General features: G+C 42.4%; 1 protein-coding gene across 12 annotated transcripts in view; it reads right to left on the reverse strand.

Annotated features, from left to right (window-relative positions):
• epb41l3a (erythrocyte membrane protein band 4.1-like 3a) overlaps positions 1-15,432 on the reverse strand; it is a 65,212-nt gene that overhangs the window by 22,586 nt on the left and 27,194 nt on the right. For 10 of the 12 annotated variants that reach the window (XM_034289214.1, XM_034289215.1, XM_034289213.1 and 7 more), the window contains exons 2-10: positions 8,894-9,030; positions 8,381-8,584; positions 5,773-5,877; positions 5,643-5,685; positions 4,685-4,760; positions 4,172-4,390; positions 3,354-3,441; positions 2,146-2,190; positions 291-443 (exon numbers count right to left, since the gene is read on the reverse strand). In XM_034289214.1, coding sequence (XP_034145105.1) covers positions 291-443; positions 2,146-2,190; positions 3,354-3,441; positions 4,172-4,390; positions 4,685-4,760; positions 5,643-5,685; positions 5,773-5,877; positions 8,381-8,584; positions 8,894-9,019 — 1,059 coding nt within the window. In that variant the 5' untranslated portion in view covers positions 9,020-9,030. The remainder of the gene's footprint in view (positions 1-290; positions 444-2,145; positions 2,191-3,353; positions 3,442-4,171; positions 4,391-4,684; positions 4,761-5,642; positions 5,686-5,772; positions 5,878-8,380; positions 8,585-8,893; positions 9,031-15,432) is intronic. The other 2 variants (XM_034289222.1, XM_034289218.1) reach the window with 1 other exon arrangement.

Genomic DNA, 15,432 nt, shown 5'->3' on the forward strand with positions numbered 1-15,432 from the left:
AACCAAGCCATGAAGTCCAAGGACATTTTAGTAGTCGTATTAGATAGAATTGTGTAAAGGGATTGATCTGCGGATGCCTATAAACCTGGTAGGGGCAAATCTAAGAAGACCCTAACCTGGGATCACTGCGAAAAGCGCTTCAACAAGGTACTGAATGAAGGTTTTGAGTTTCAATAGATTCTCACACAATTCAAAAAATGTGTTTTCGCAGTGTATTGAAAAAAAAGGTACATGAAAAAGCATGGGCATACAGTACTTTCGCGAGGTGTTTTCATTTCAGTTCGGCTTACCTCTCCGGGGCGTATTTTGATGTAGAAATTATTCCTTTTGTAAGAGATCTTGAGGACCTTGGGCCAGGCGAACCTGTTGATGCGCAGCCGGTCACGGTAGATCAGAAGGCCGCTGGAGCAGACGCCCAGCATGATCTCAACACCCTCAGAGTCCTGAAAAGGGAACAGGGGCGTGTGTTGTGGTCAACAGCCAGACAACACTTAAACTAGACTATGCGTTGCAAAATTCCCAAAACTCCTGCAAACTAGGATTCCTGGAGAAAAACAAAACCTGGGAAGGTTTCTGGAATTTTGTAACTCTACTTTTGAGTGGTTCTGGCTTTATTCAACTCATTTATTGGTTGTTTTCTTTAGCTTACTGTCTACAGGGCTACTCAACTCCGAATATGAACGGCCAAACTGCTGGCAGTCATATTTTTAGTGAATAGTTATTTGATTGTCACTCATTGGCCCAAAGACTTAGAGAAGTTGTTTTGGTGCTTCAGGCTTAGAGTTGAATACACCTCAACAGTATGAAATAATATGTATTCTTCACTCCTGGCTAGACTCCTTACCTAACATTATAACAGCAAAGTAGATGAGTAATGCCAAAACATGGTGATAAAAAAGAAAAAATCCACCAGTTCTCTTTCCGTACGTCTTTCTAAGACAATTGGCAACACAGCAAGCCATTTACAAAGCATTACTCAATGACGGATAAAAATTAGCTTTGTAAAAAAAAAGTAAAATTGAAATGAAAAACATCATGAGAGCTGTAATGTTAAAGGGACATCATTTACCAAACCGTCGCCCAACTAGGAACTCATGAGAAAATAAAATGAACTACAGTACATTACCAGAAACCAATCACTTACCCTAAAATCACCTCCTTCCCCGCTCTCTCCCTAATGATCTGTCTGGCTTTGAAGCCAGGAGCAAGTTTTTGGCTCCATCTCAATTGTCTAACAAGTCTATCTGTTCACAGTCTCCTCTTCTTCATTGCACTGATCTAATATAACTGTCCAGGTACCAGCCCACCTAATGATGAGCTTCCAGCATATTGTTTTAACCTGTCACATCCCAATCAGTGCCGATGGATTCAAGAGATGAGGGGGGGCTGATTTCAAAGCATTCGAGAGCCAATTTACCGATGACACTCCTGTACTAGTCTAAGCTAGATAGATGTAGTTGAGGGCAGTAATGAGCCAAGCTGAGGGATTTTCAGCGGTGCTCCATTGTGAACTGCACTTTTTTAAAGATATGCAGCCAGCGGTGGCCATTTTGTACGAATGACAGTGCATACACCTATGTACACTGCAATACGAAGGCACTGCAAGGACAGTGAATGTAAGGCTGATGGAGGAGTCTGGGCTATATTCCATGTAATGCTATATTCCACTGCCCACACTAGCATACCACACCTGAAGGCTTCATTCTAGTGGCTTGTCAGTAAGGACTGTGAGAGGTAGCCACAAAGCTGGGGTTAAGATGGTAGATACCGGTCACATGACATCACCATTATGAGGCCTTCCCCAAAAGTCTGCAGATAAACACAGTCTGGGCGTTGCAGAGCAGGTGGGGTGACACTAACGGTCCACACCTTGCTGAGAGTGGAATATGGGGCTATGAGCGGGTGGGAGGGTGGGGGGTTTTACCATGGGGAGGCAATGTCCTACACCTCACAACAGACATCTGAGGAACTACAACCACAGCCATCCACAATGTCAGTTCTAAATGGGGGTAAGCAAACACAGTGCCCCGAACGATGAACTCTTCCGGTCCATGGTCATGCACAAAGACGGGGGGTTTCAGACAAGGACACATGTAACATACATGTAACTACGGAAATTACACACAAACAAAATGCAAGCCTTACCTCGCCCTTAGCTGGAGACAAGCACTCAAACAGGCTTCCTACCAACTAGGCCATTCGGTAAGAAAAGAAAAGAAAAACAGGCTGGTCTGACCAAACACAGGGAGGGTTTCCATGGTTTCCATGCAATCAGTGAGACTGTTAGGCGTGTGATTATCTGTTGTATTTGGATTTTTTTTTAAACGACAAAACCCTTTTTTTTACCTCTGCACAACACTAGCTGTTGTTTTCCAGGACATTTGTGATCTTGTTTCTACGTGGTTTGAGTACGTAAAATAATAGGATGCTTCAGTTGTAGCTCGAAAATGTGTACTAACAAATTATGTGTCTGATTGTCCTCTGTGCAGTAATGAATACTTTAATATTGGACTTACTCTCAGGATGTTCTCTGAGTTTCAATTTGCGTGCTTGTAGCACAGTAGAATACATATTGAGAAATACCCTGTTTACTTTCTGACTTTAGTCAGAGGTGTGGCAACATGTTTTGGGTGAACGATCTTTCCTCATGCCGCTTTGTTTCACATGAGGTAGGATGATATAACCTTTTCAAAAGCTGGGTCATGTAAAACCATGTCTGGCCACAGAAATACTATTTTCCAAAGAATACTTATTTGAAACAGAGATAACATTAAATCTGTCAAAAGTAAAGCTTAATCTGAAATGAGCGGTTTCTATTTGACAATGTTTTTTCATCTAACAGAGCCATGTCCATTTACATCTACGCCAGTGATTTGGGGATTTCTGTATTTGCAATGGTACTTAGAAAGGTGGTTCGTACGTCCTGAAATCTGTTCTCCTGTTGACATTGCAAAACAACAGAAACAAACAACAGCAGCACAAAGTAAAAACTAGAACAACATTTAACACAAAACAGAGTACATTAGCTAGTGATATGCGGGCCATGTACAATGTACACATCTCTGACAGACTGGATTAATTCATCTGCCAAGAAGATTCAATTAGTAACTAAACATGACAGCATATTAGTGACATCTTTCATTTTCCTTCACTTGCTGGATTTAAGGGGGTCATTGTGGGCAGTGCATAACCCTATTTTTTAGGCTCTGAGGATTCAAAGAACAAAAAATAAAAATGGCTGCTCAAGCTGTTTAGGGTTAAAGGGCAGGGAACAAAGCAGGACCATGCAGGTCACAATAACAGTGCATTTTGGAAATAGCAGCCTGTGTTTGAGTTGAATGCGGCCCCGGTACCTTGGCATGGTGAAGATCCACTCCGTACATGGACAGCTTCTTCACATTCTCCAGGAAATGCATCTCAGCCTCAGCTGGCGTCATTCCTCTGGAGATTTATACACACAAACACACCAGAGGCTAGAGGTGAGCTACTGAAACATACTTTGAATAGGACTTGTAGTTCTCAACAGACTAAAAGACAGACCTGTAAATCTAGAGAGACTGAAAGACAGACCTGTAAATCTAGAGAGACTAAAAGACAGACCTGTAAATCTAGAGAGACTGAAATAACAAATTTGTAGTTCTAAACAGATCAGATCAAAAGACAGAATTTCTAGACAGACAGACAGCTTGTCTTGGGTTTGTAGACAAGTATTTCTGACAGACAAACTTGTTAATCTGGGTATAGACAGACATACTTATAGTTCTACAAGCAAGCACACCGACAGACCAATTAACTGAATATCATACAGGCGGTCTAGACAGACAGACTGACTTTTAATTCTACTACAGATGGACAGAAAGATAGGCTAACCTTTAGTTCAGACAGATATAATGACAGATGGACAGACAGACATAATGACTATTAGTTCTAAACACACAGATGGACAGACAGACATAATGACTTGTAGTTCTAAACAGACCAATGGACAGACAGACATAATGACTTGTAGTTCTAAACAGACCAATGGACAGACAGACATAATGACTTGTAGTTCTAAACAGACCAATGGACAGACAGACATAATGACTTGTAGTTCTAAACCGACCAATGGACAGACAGACATAATGACTTGTAGTTCTAAACAGACCAATGGACAGACAGACTGACTGACTTGTAATTCTTGTGCAGGTCCATGACCTTCTCCTCCAGCTCCTTGGTCTGATTAGGGGCGAAGCGGAACTCGCTGACATAGTCAATCCCAGACTCCTCTGGGTCGTAGTCCCCCAGCTCTGATTGGACGGTGTATGAGCCTAACACTGTGTGGGTAGCGAAGGAGCAAGGTAGACGGCCCGACACCACATCATCCCTCAACTGGAGGCACAGGTAATATCTGGGGACATGGGGGAGGGGTCGAAAGGTGAGTGAGATGAGGAGAGATAGGAAGGAAAGAAGAGAATGGGAGTAAGGTAATTGGCAGCCAAATGCTCAAAGCCCAGTAATAAACTGATAAAAAGACAATGTTATTATGCTAATGTGAAAACCCAGATGACAAAGAAACCTCTCCTATGCGATCCAGACAGGTATTTGGTGAATGTAGACATGAGAACCAAATCCCAACAATACAATGCCTCACGCAAACACCCAGTGGACCACACTGTGAAATCGGTAGTATGGCAGGTATTACCTTGTAATATCCTCTGACAGCTGGGCAGGGTCTGGAGGGTAGAACTTCACATTGAATGAAAAATTCCAAGCAACTCCTTTGGGATTAAAAAACAAACAATTAATTAATAAGACCACTGAACAGTAGAAAAGATTCCAAACTATACTTTTTGAACAAGTACAATCATATAGGGTTCTTTGGTTTGTCCCCAAAGCTTTAAGGTCCCAGGTAGAACCTTGTGTATATTGTTCTGCCAAGAACCCTCTTGAAAGGTTCTACCTAGAAACCCTCTGCAGGATTCTTCCAAAAATTCTCTCATATAAAGCTTCTACTTAAAATGATCTACGAACAGTTCCACCAGCCTTTAAATGCAATTTAACTCTTAACTTCTTTATTATGGGACTCAGCAACACCCAAACACGGGGTTGTTATGAAATGCCTAGTTCCAGTCATTGACCGCATAGAACTGAAATGATTTGATGAACAAACACAGTGTAGCTCTTAGGACTGACCACTGTAAAATATCCACGACATCAGTGGTGCTATTACAATAGCCAATGTTGAGGAGTGAGCTGAGGTAATGGGGGGATTTGCCTAAGAAGGACTTAGGCAATCAAGGCAAGGACCTTTAAGGGCAGGAAGGTTGAGTCTCTGTATTATGGGACCAGATGAAGGTAAAAAAAGAGATGTTGAATTTTATTCAAGTTGTGTTTTAGGGTGAACAGCAATGTATTCAGTTTGGGGTCAATTGTATAGGATTGTGTTGTTGGCATTACAGTGCGTAAGGAAATTAGCAGTTGCAAGCACAACTTCCTATCAGTTCAAAGTTCTGCCTGTAACCCAAACCAAGAGTTCTCCCCAGAACCAAGCTCTCGGGTTTAATATTTAAAGGTCTGCCATGACTTGTTTTTGTATAGCACGCTGGAACACATACAAAACATGCAGAGAAATACCACCTAAATACCAGTATTTCACGCACCTCTGATCTGTTTCTTCATTTCCTTGGATGGATCCAACCAGTTCTATGAGAGTATAAGACAACAGTGTCAAGCCGTTTCTAAAAAGATCCACCTTTAATTACACAACAAAATCAAAAAGATCAATTCCACCTTTTGGTTTTCAACGTCCCGGAAAGTGATGCCAAAGTAGTCTTTCTCCAGGAGGTTCAGATGCTCACAGACTTTGTCAAATAGCACATGACCTCTCTCCCGTTTCTGCAGATGGAGGAGAACCATTTAGATTAGTCTACATTCTGCAGATAGAGGAGAATCACTTGGATTAGTCTACATTCTGCAGATAGAGGAGAACCACTTAGATTAGTCTACATTCTGTTATTGTTGGAATTATACACTGGCCAGCTAACAGAGGCTTACCATTTTTCTAATATAAAATTAATCTAAATGACAACAGCATCTTGTCATACTGTGATATACTCCAGTCTGCAGGCCTGGGGCCTTTTAATTACGGACTGACCGCCTGAAGAGTAACCGTGCAGACACTCACGTGCACACCTCGTCACATACAAGCCCGTTCCTTTCTGCCACAGTGGGTGCCAGTCTCCTTACAATCATCTTTCCACAGCCATTTTCTATGAGGGAGGTGGGCAGTTGAGAGCGTAACTCCCCCGTTCCACCACCATACCATACCGTTGCTGGTTCAATGAGCGTTACCCTGCCTGGCCACGATATGCACAACAACAGACGTTTTACTTTGTCGGCTAGGGGATTTGAATCAGCAACATTTTGGTTACTAGCCCAACACTCTAATCACTGAGCTACGTGCCCCCCAATTCCAACATATGTTTGTATTTCCTATTTCAGAATGTGCTATGGTTTCAGTTCCCCAAAGCTTTAAGAGGATGAGATCCACCCTGCAGCACAATGTTACCCCCGTTGGTCTCAGACAGCGTCCTGACGTGCAGCGAGACGCTGGTTTCATCTGTCCCCAGACAATACTCTCTCATCACGAACAAAGACCGCAAAACTCCTGTGAGAAAATCAACTTGTCTCCTTCCGTCGCCACTTCTTCTGAAAGAAGTGTGAGGATCAAAATGAATACTTGAGTTGGGCAATACAGAATATAATTATCCAATCCAACCCCTAATTTAAAAGATGTGTGTGTGTGTGTAGTCATCTTTTTTGTAATTGAGGAACGTGCTTATGGTACAGTAGGTGTCTGCGATTTACCATGAAATGCCGTCAAGCCATTTCCCAGGTCGTATGTCCCCTTGGGGAACCACTTAAACACTGGAACATAATCATACAAAACCCATAGGAAAAATATAAGCCAGAGTTTGTGCTTTAGCCCCGGGCAGCTAGCAGCCCTCATAGTGCAGGATCATCTCTGTATCCTCATCGTCCCCTTCCAATCCCCAGAAGCACTCCTACAGTTTCTCACAAAATCAACGTCCCAACAAAGAACCTGGCAGAAAGAACAGGACAGAGATGAAAAGCAGAGTCCCCACTTGCAGCTAAACTGTCGTTCCATCCACTACTGGGAATGTTGCTGTGGCACTGATGGAGGATTATTGGTAGTTTGCCCGAATGTTGCGAAGGTCCACTTGGGAGGTCAGAGTGACGTCGATGATTCAGACCATGTGACCCAGATGGGGAGTGGTCTGTGGCAGACTGGTCAATGATCGATCATCCCCCTCTCTCTGTTCTTCTCTGTCTCCTCTCTTCCCTTTCCTCTCTCCATCTCGTCTCCCCATCATTTCCATCTTTCTCCTATGCTCTCTCTCTACTCTCTCACACTTTCATTTTTACTCAGCTCACCTCTTTCTCGCCCGCTGTCCATTACCCTCTCTCCTGACAGCTATTCCTCCTCTCCCCTCTTAAAGCAAAATAATCACCAACTCTCCCCTCTTCTCTCTCACCTCTTTTCCTCCTTTGTCATCTAGTACTGTACCTCCCCCCTCCCCCAGCTCACTGTCAGGGACAGAACCAGTCAATAATCTAGAGCACATTAAGCCCAGGGCCACACCCCTCTCACCACTGTGTCGCGTTTCCATGGCCACCAACAGTGAGCAACCAACCGAATGACCGGGCCAACTGGCCACAATGCTTCATCATCTTTTTTTCCATTGGACAGAGCGACTAATCTGGCCAAATCCAACCAGAGGATCAAACTGCCCTAAGTAGATTGGTCTCTCCAGCTCTTGGCTGACAGTTTTCTGGAAGCAGCAGCACAGAGCATGTTTTTTGGAGGAGACAAAGCAGTAAATGTGTAGTACCAGACAGATTTCTACAGTCAGATAATGATGCTATGACAGACCACAGCGTATTGGACTATAAGCTCTGTCTGATTTGTGTTATTTTTTTAAGTAACTGTGATTTGACTTTTTGTCTTCAGGGGAGCATATTGATATACTGTTCCTATACACACTTCCATAGTCTTCCAAAATCTTTAATTGTGCCAAGATCAGTTACATTGGGAAGAGTAGTTTGAGCAGGCTACCCAAAATATTCAGCCTAAGATACGTCCATTAGAACAACCCCATTATGTCCAGACAATTCCTGCAGACCGAGGAGAAGCAGTTTAGGGGGAGGTCAGTGGTTCAGCGTAATAACTCAAGCCAATCGATCTCATGGGAAAAAGCCCGCAAAGGACTGCTTGTCTTGAAAAAGAAAACATGGGTGTGACTCGGCTAAATTAAGGCTGACACACCAACACCGACATGCTGAACTCCTGACCTCAACCGTGATCTTATCCACCCACCTCCACCAGGCAGGTGTAGTCAGTGCCATCCAGCAGGGTAACCTTGCACTGCATGTTCCTGTAGCTCCGGACACTCCGGCCTCCACCAGGGGACCTGGACAGCTTGCTGGTGGATGACCTGTGGGAAGTCCTGTCCTCGTCCACTTGCGATGGGTCAAGCTGATTCCCTTGCGGAACCACGCTTCCCTCCACTCTCTCACCGTTGGGGGGGGGGGGGGGGCGTAGAGGTCTTTACATAACACCATGCCCGCAATGGTGGGGTGATGACAACACTGTGCTGTTTGGACCGAACAGTTGGCGACGCAAATGACAGAGGAGATACTTGGTGGCCCAAATTAACATGATGGGGAATGTTTATGGAGAAATTCACAAATCTATGAATCAAATCACAAGCGCATGATGATACCGTGTGTTCAATCAAGAGTTTATTTTTCTTCCATTTAAATCAAATATAGAGCCCAGTTCATTTCCTGTGTGATGATGGCGTGTGCGGTATTTGTGGGTGTGGCTAACCTGCTCCTTCCTAACGGGGGTGCTGTGGGCAGCGGCTGGGGGGAAGGAGTCCGCCTCCAGGGGGGGTGGAGCCACACTGGTCTCCTGCTGGTCCGCACTGGACTCAGAACCCGGTTCTGTCGTCATGACGGTTCACCCTGCAACAAATAGATACACAACATGAGAAAGGTCAATCTGGAAAGAAGTACTAATCTACACTAAACAAAGGACACTTGCCAGTACATTGCCAGGAACCTCACTCTAAGATATTTGCCCCATACTTAGGTACAAATAATGTACACTGAACAAAATGATAAACGCAACACTTTTGTTTTTGCCCCCATTTATTATGAGCTGAACTCAAAGATCTAAGACTTTCTCTATGTACACAAAAGGCCTATTTCTTTCAAATATTGTTCACAAATCTGTCTAAATCTGTGTTAGTAAGCACTTCTTCTTTGCCGAGATAATCCATCCACTTTACAGGTGTGGCATATCAAGATGCTGATTAGACAGCATGATTATTGCACAGGTGTGCCTTAGCCTGGCCACAATAAAAGGCCACTCTAAAATGTACAGTTCTATCACACAGCACAATGCCACAGATGTCACACGTTTTGAGGGAGCGTGCAATTGGCATTCTGACTGCAGGAATGTCCACCAGAGCTGTTTCCCGTTGATTGAATGTTCATTTCTTTACCATAAGCCTTCTCCAATTTCAGATGGTTGCGTTTCTAATTTTGTTCAGTGTATGTATTGTGATTCTCACAATTTTCATGAATCTATATGTGTTACAGTTTGAAACTGTGATTTTGTTGCAAGTCAATGTTCCAAAGACTGCTTGCTGCTGCAGAAAAGGACAAGCAAGAGATATACCTTTTTTTTTTTTATCAGTCATGGAGCATATGTGCTGAAAACAGAATTGTTACCAACATTACAAAGACACAGAACAAGATTTTAAGGAAAGAATACACAATTTTTGGTGCAGAGATAACCGACTAAGCTAAATACAATTTTGATATGTTCAGAAAATGTTTTTACACAGCTTTAAAAAACAGCTGACTTAAATACAGAGATATTATCATATTTCCAACCATCACACATCCAAACTGATGTGTCTAAAAAAAGATCTGGTACAATTTTTTGCTGCCAACCTCAAACATATCCAGGGTTATAGAATAAGAAGCACTTGAGAAAGTCAGCATTGATTTGACTCCTAATGTATTTTACATAGCTTCACGGTTGAAACAAAGGTGACACTAGAGTACATTGCTCCATAATAAGCTTATTTGAGATAGCAGTGATTCGACTGTAATTAAATGATGGCTGCTAGCTGCTCAATGTTTCATTGTGACAGTCCATCAGGGTTCCCAAGTGTCTTTCAAATGTTAATAATGTGTAAATACAGCAGACCAGTAAATTTCACAGTAGTTTATTATTTATTTGTAAAATGATGGCTACTATACTCAATTGACAAACCAAAAAAACCTTAACAGCAAATTGGACTGGGAAAATAATAATCAATATTCAGCTGTCTTCAAGGACAGAAAAATTAAATCTAACATAATTTTCATATTCATCATTCGACAGCAATACAAAACGATTATGATTTACTAATTAATATGCACTACACGAATCACTCTAAATGTATTAACATCTTTATATAATTATGCTGGATGGTTCATTGCAAAGTTCAGCTTACTTTAGCCACTGCCAGATTTAAATTAATGGAAGTAATTGTCAGTATGTAAATTATTTTATGACCAGATAACATTAAAGTTCCATCAAACCAAATATGGAGTTTATTTTAGATGATATTGCGTTTGAGTACTCACAATCCTACAATCCTAGAGAAATTATGTTTTATTGTTGTCTCCATGCTGAAATGAATCTGTAATACTTCCTAGTAGAAAGGTAACCAAAATGTTAGTTTGTGAACTTGAGCCTGCATGGCTGGAGGTGTTTGGCTTGGGTAGTGTTTCACGCGCGCACACACACACACACGCACACACACAGGCGGTGTCAGGGCTGTCATAGCTGTTGATGCATTGTCACTCACAGAGCTCTGGGGCTATTTATACTGGACCATTAGTGTTGACCCCACAACACAGACACACGTCTGTACACTCATACACCATACATCCATGTATCTAGACACAACCACACGGCTACATGGTTACATGTAGGCACAACACCCCAGCACGTCTCAAGTGGAACCAAGTCAACGCCGCACACAGTCAAGGCTGAACATCTTCACACAAACAGGGCACAAAATCAGCACGACATGAACCACCATTAATTCTGTAATCAACTTGTTCAATTAAGGCTCGGTGTTGCCCAAATGCAGATAAGACAATGGCTTTGTGAGGTCCACAAGATACCTCAGAAAAGTATTATTCCGGAGCATTTCATTCGTCCTCATTCAGCAGCAGGATAATCCTAGCTGGGTTTGAACCGGTCTCTGTGGTGAGGTAAGCCTGTGGAACTTTCTCTTTGTTGAATCTGCTATCTGTAATATGGGTCAAATGTGCACTGCTGGCCAGGCGGAGGGACGGCACACTGTTAGCCCCTGTTTTTTTTGTTCAAACAAAACGGCGACCAGTTGGTGGAGGCCAACTACAAGGACAGTCTTGTAGAACCGCTGTGATGATGTAGAAAGCGTAAAATAATTATGTAAAAAAAAAAAAAAGAAAGACTATATCTATTAAATCTGGATGTTTCCTCATATCTAGGAGCACCTTTCTATTTTACTTAAGCTTTAATGGCTCCCTGACACAGGTTTAAGTCTGCAAGAAGGGTCATGATTCTATCGTGTCAATGATTGGCTCACCTTTGACTAAAGAAGTGGTAACATGTAAGCTAACGTTTTTTTTTGTCCTTAATCCCCACTCACTGTTTCTGAGAGGATGCTGACAGGATGGTCCTTTTTCTGTCTTAAAATATCAACAGATTTCTATCAGATTAAGCCCAGACTACTAAGTGACAAAGAATGGTGAATGCAGCAAGTAGGCTGGTTCCACCCGTCTAACAACAAATCCTTGTCAACTAAAACTGACAGAAGGCAATAAAAACATTAACACCAATCCCCCCCGCCACAGAAAACAAATCTATGGCTTTTCACTTCCATGTTTTTGGGAGAAGAGGATGTTAAAACTGTAAGGGACTTAAGTAGACAACCTCTGACAATACCTGTGCCAAATAAACAAACTGCTTTGAAAGATGCAGATTTCTCATATGAATAGTGTAACATTGCAATGAGATTCTGGTTTGAATGCATTAGCATCAATTTACCAAGAGCCAGTGTACCATTAGCATATAAATCACACTGAACTATAGCCCAATGCTAAAGGTTTAAAAGAATACATATACATAATATTTCCATGACCTGAATAGTTTCAACTTTATAAGTCTAATGTTGACTTTAGAATTGTCAAATCTATCCCAATTTACATATTGAGAAAACACTGGCATTTTGTTGAAAACAAGAGGCATGTTGTTACCTCTTAACATGACATACATAGCAAATTGGTAAGACAAAATCATTATTCTGTGATGTGACTGATTTTGTGCTTGAACAGTTTTCACACTACTGAAGGTTAGATTTATAGGGTTTTCTGAAGTTAAGCTCAAGCTCGTAAACAGCCATTACATTTTGCTCACACACACCCCCAGTAAATGTTCAGCCGAACTGAACCACAGATTACAGTCTCTATTGGCCCATATTACATTTCCAGTGTAAGAAACCATCTAAGTTAAGTCGTATTTTTTTTTTGTAATAAAAGGCAAAATTATTCTTTAAAGCTTACAAACAAGCACCTCTCAACAGCGCATTCACACCACATCAAACAAATCTTTGGACAGAAAGAAAGATGCTAACAGATTGGTTTTCTCTCATTTCCCTCTCGTTTCTTTCAAGAGCCAAAAATATCCCCTAACATGCCGCTCAGAGGCTGATAGGTAATGACAGGAGCCGCTCTGAGTTCTCAACCAGAGGGGTTGTTGAGATCATTTCTGACAAAGTCCACTGACCTCTGGGTGAGAAATGCTACGTGACCCTCCCTGTGAACTCCTCTAATATACGATTTTCTCTTCCCATGTCTCCTTTCTCCATAGATGTTCAGGGAGGAAATTCAAGCAAAAAGACTTAGAACTGTTGGGCTTGTGGCCCAGATAGACCTAACATATTTATGACTGAACAGTGTAACACAAAACAATCATAATGAATGAGTACGTATTACTTTATATATAAATCTACAGCATACCACATTTTCCACAGTGCAAGGACTATTAGGACAAACAGGACGCCAGGACTTTAGGTTTGGCACAACAGTTGAATATCCTAAGCTTTTGTTACTAGTAATACTACACAGTTATAAAGGTTTGCTGGATTTGAGGATGTCCAAATTAAATTGTCTGAAGTTCAATAGTCAAACTGAATAGCTATCGGCCATTACCTGTAACACATCTTGACAAAACGAGACAGAAAACATAAATGTGTGGCCGTTCTTGTGGAAGTGACAGAAGCAAACAACGGGACCACAGTAATCTGCTGCCCATTGCATGGCGACCACAGCCTTATTCTGGTGCGCTGCAGAGCCATACATGTCAGGTGAACAAAAAAACACGAACGATCCCTTCTCCCATGAAGACAGAAAAACTTTTTAAGCGATACTATTACATGGAAATCTAAATAATCACCGACATCAAATGCCACTATACTATAGTTGTTGCTTAGAAGACCACGAGACATTCTTTATTTTTTATTGTAATAGCTGGGAATATAAATTATTCAAAGCCATCACATGAAGGTCATTCACTTCTCAGAGAGGAATAAAATTGACTAGACAATGGAGCTAATACTTTAACCAGAATAATCTACTTTCATGGCCACTGAAGCGTGGCAAAAAGCAAAAATGATCAGAGGGGGAAAGTCAAGAGAAGACACAATTTTTCAACAGAAAAATAACACCAGTTCACAGAGAAAAGAAAGTCGTTGAAAAACAAACGGGTTGCTTCCACAACTGCCAGTGGACACCGATGTACGGTCCTCAGCACACAAGCCCTGGCTGAAGCCCCAGATAAAAATCTCTTTTTGAGCTACAACACAGACCTGAATAACGCTTGCGTTCTTTGTTTCTCTCTTAAGTCTCCCTCCCTGTCTCTCTTCGCCGCTCTCGCTCAAGTCACTTTCTCTTTCTGTCCCTCCCTCTCCAAACCTCCCACCCCCATTTCCTCCCCACCGTCTGTATCTTTCTCTATCCGCTGGGCTCTATAATTAGCAGGGCTGCCAACACAGTCCGGGTTTGGCACAGCTGTGCAGAGAATGCCTTGGTGTGCTGGGTATCTGTTACACTCAGCCAAGCTAAACGATATTCACTGAGCCTTCTCAACGCTCACAGCTGTAACGCAGACAGCTGTCAAAAAACATGGCGTCGCTGACCTTTTCTGACACCCGGCTAACGTATCCAGAGAGTCCTGATCCAGTAAGGACCTGTGGGACTGTCCTACAGAGAATGTGATCAAACAATGGTCGCTCTTCTAGTCAGAACTGGTCTCAAATGGTGTTTGTTTTTAAACACTTTGGCTATGGTGGATTGAGCTCGTATGGCCAAACAGATTAGTCTCAATGTGCAAACCCTATCCATTTTCGCACACCCTAGGCAGACACGGTCAAACGCTCAAATTATCTTAAAGAACAAGCTATATTTGAACCCAGAAATATCCTCTAGCTTTAAACACAAGCCAGTATCACCTTTGACTCTGCCACCCATTGTATCTGCTGTCCTCTGACTAGATATCATTTTAACCTTTCTTCTTCGATCTCTATTTAAAGCCCAGAACATAATAACGGATGTCCTCTTCAAATTGGATTTGATCTTACGCTGGCTTCCTGCACCTTATGCTTCTCCCTTAAACTACTCCCAAAGTATTAAAGTGTCTCCTTCAATCTGATTGCATTGCTTTCTTCCACTGCGTCGCGTCTTGCTCTATCTCTCTCTTACACTAATAGAGTTGGTGGGCCGACTCAGTCCAGTGAGCTGCTCGAACCAATTACCCAGTTCACCGTTGCAGCTGGTCCTATTCACCAAAGAGCCTCTCAACCTAACCATCCAGGAGCCAGACCGCCCCGGAGGAGGAGAGGAGGGCGATATTACGTGCACTCCACTGAAGGCACACTTTTTCACAAGGGACGTCCTCCCAGGGAGACTGGAGGACATAACGGGCAGTGTTCAACACATCTGTGTTGTCACAACCATCAAATAACGGAGCAGACAATGGCGGGTGTAGCAGACAGCCATGCATCATAATCGAAGTAACGCCAGGACGAGTGACAAAAGGTCTTGAGGGAACCACTGATATTGGAAAGGTGCTCTTGGTATGGCCTCAAATGACCTGTGTCACTCTACTATATGGTATTTTAAAATGTAAAGGGGTGATCCACCCAAAACCTCCCATTCCTAAGGTATACTCACTACATCATCATCACTAAATAATGTGAGACTCATGCTGACTACAAATCCCACACTGCAGCGTTCTCTTTAGACAGGCTAGGTAGTTAG

The sequence above is a fragment of the Esox lucius genome, chromosome 21 (genome assembly GCF_011004845.1).
Source record: "Esox lucius isolate fEsoLuc1 chromosome 21, fEsoLuc1.pri, whole genome shotgun sequence".
Lineage (NCBI taxonomy): Eukaryota > Metazoa > Chordata > Actinopteri > Esociformes > Esocidae > Esox > Esox lucius.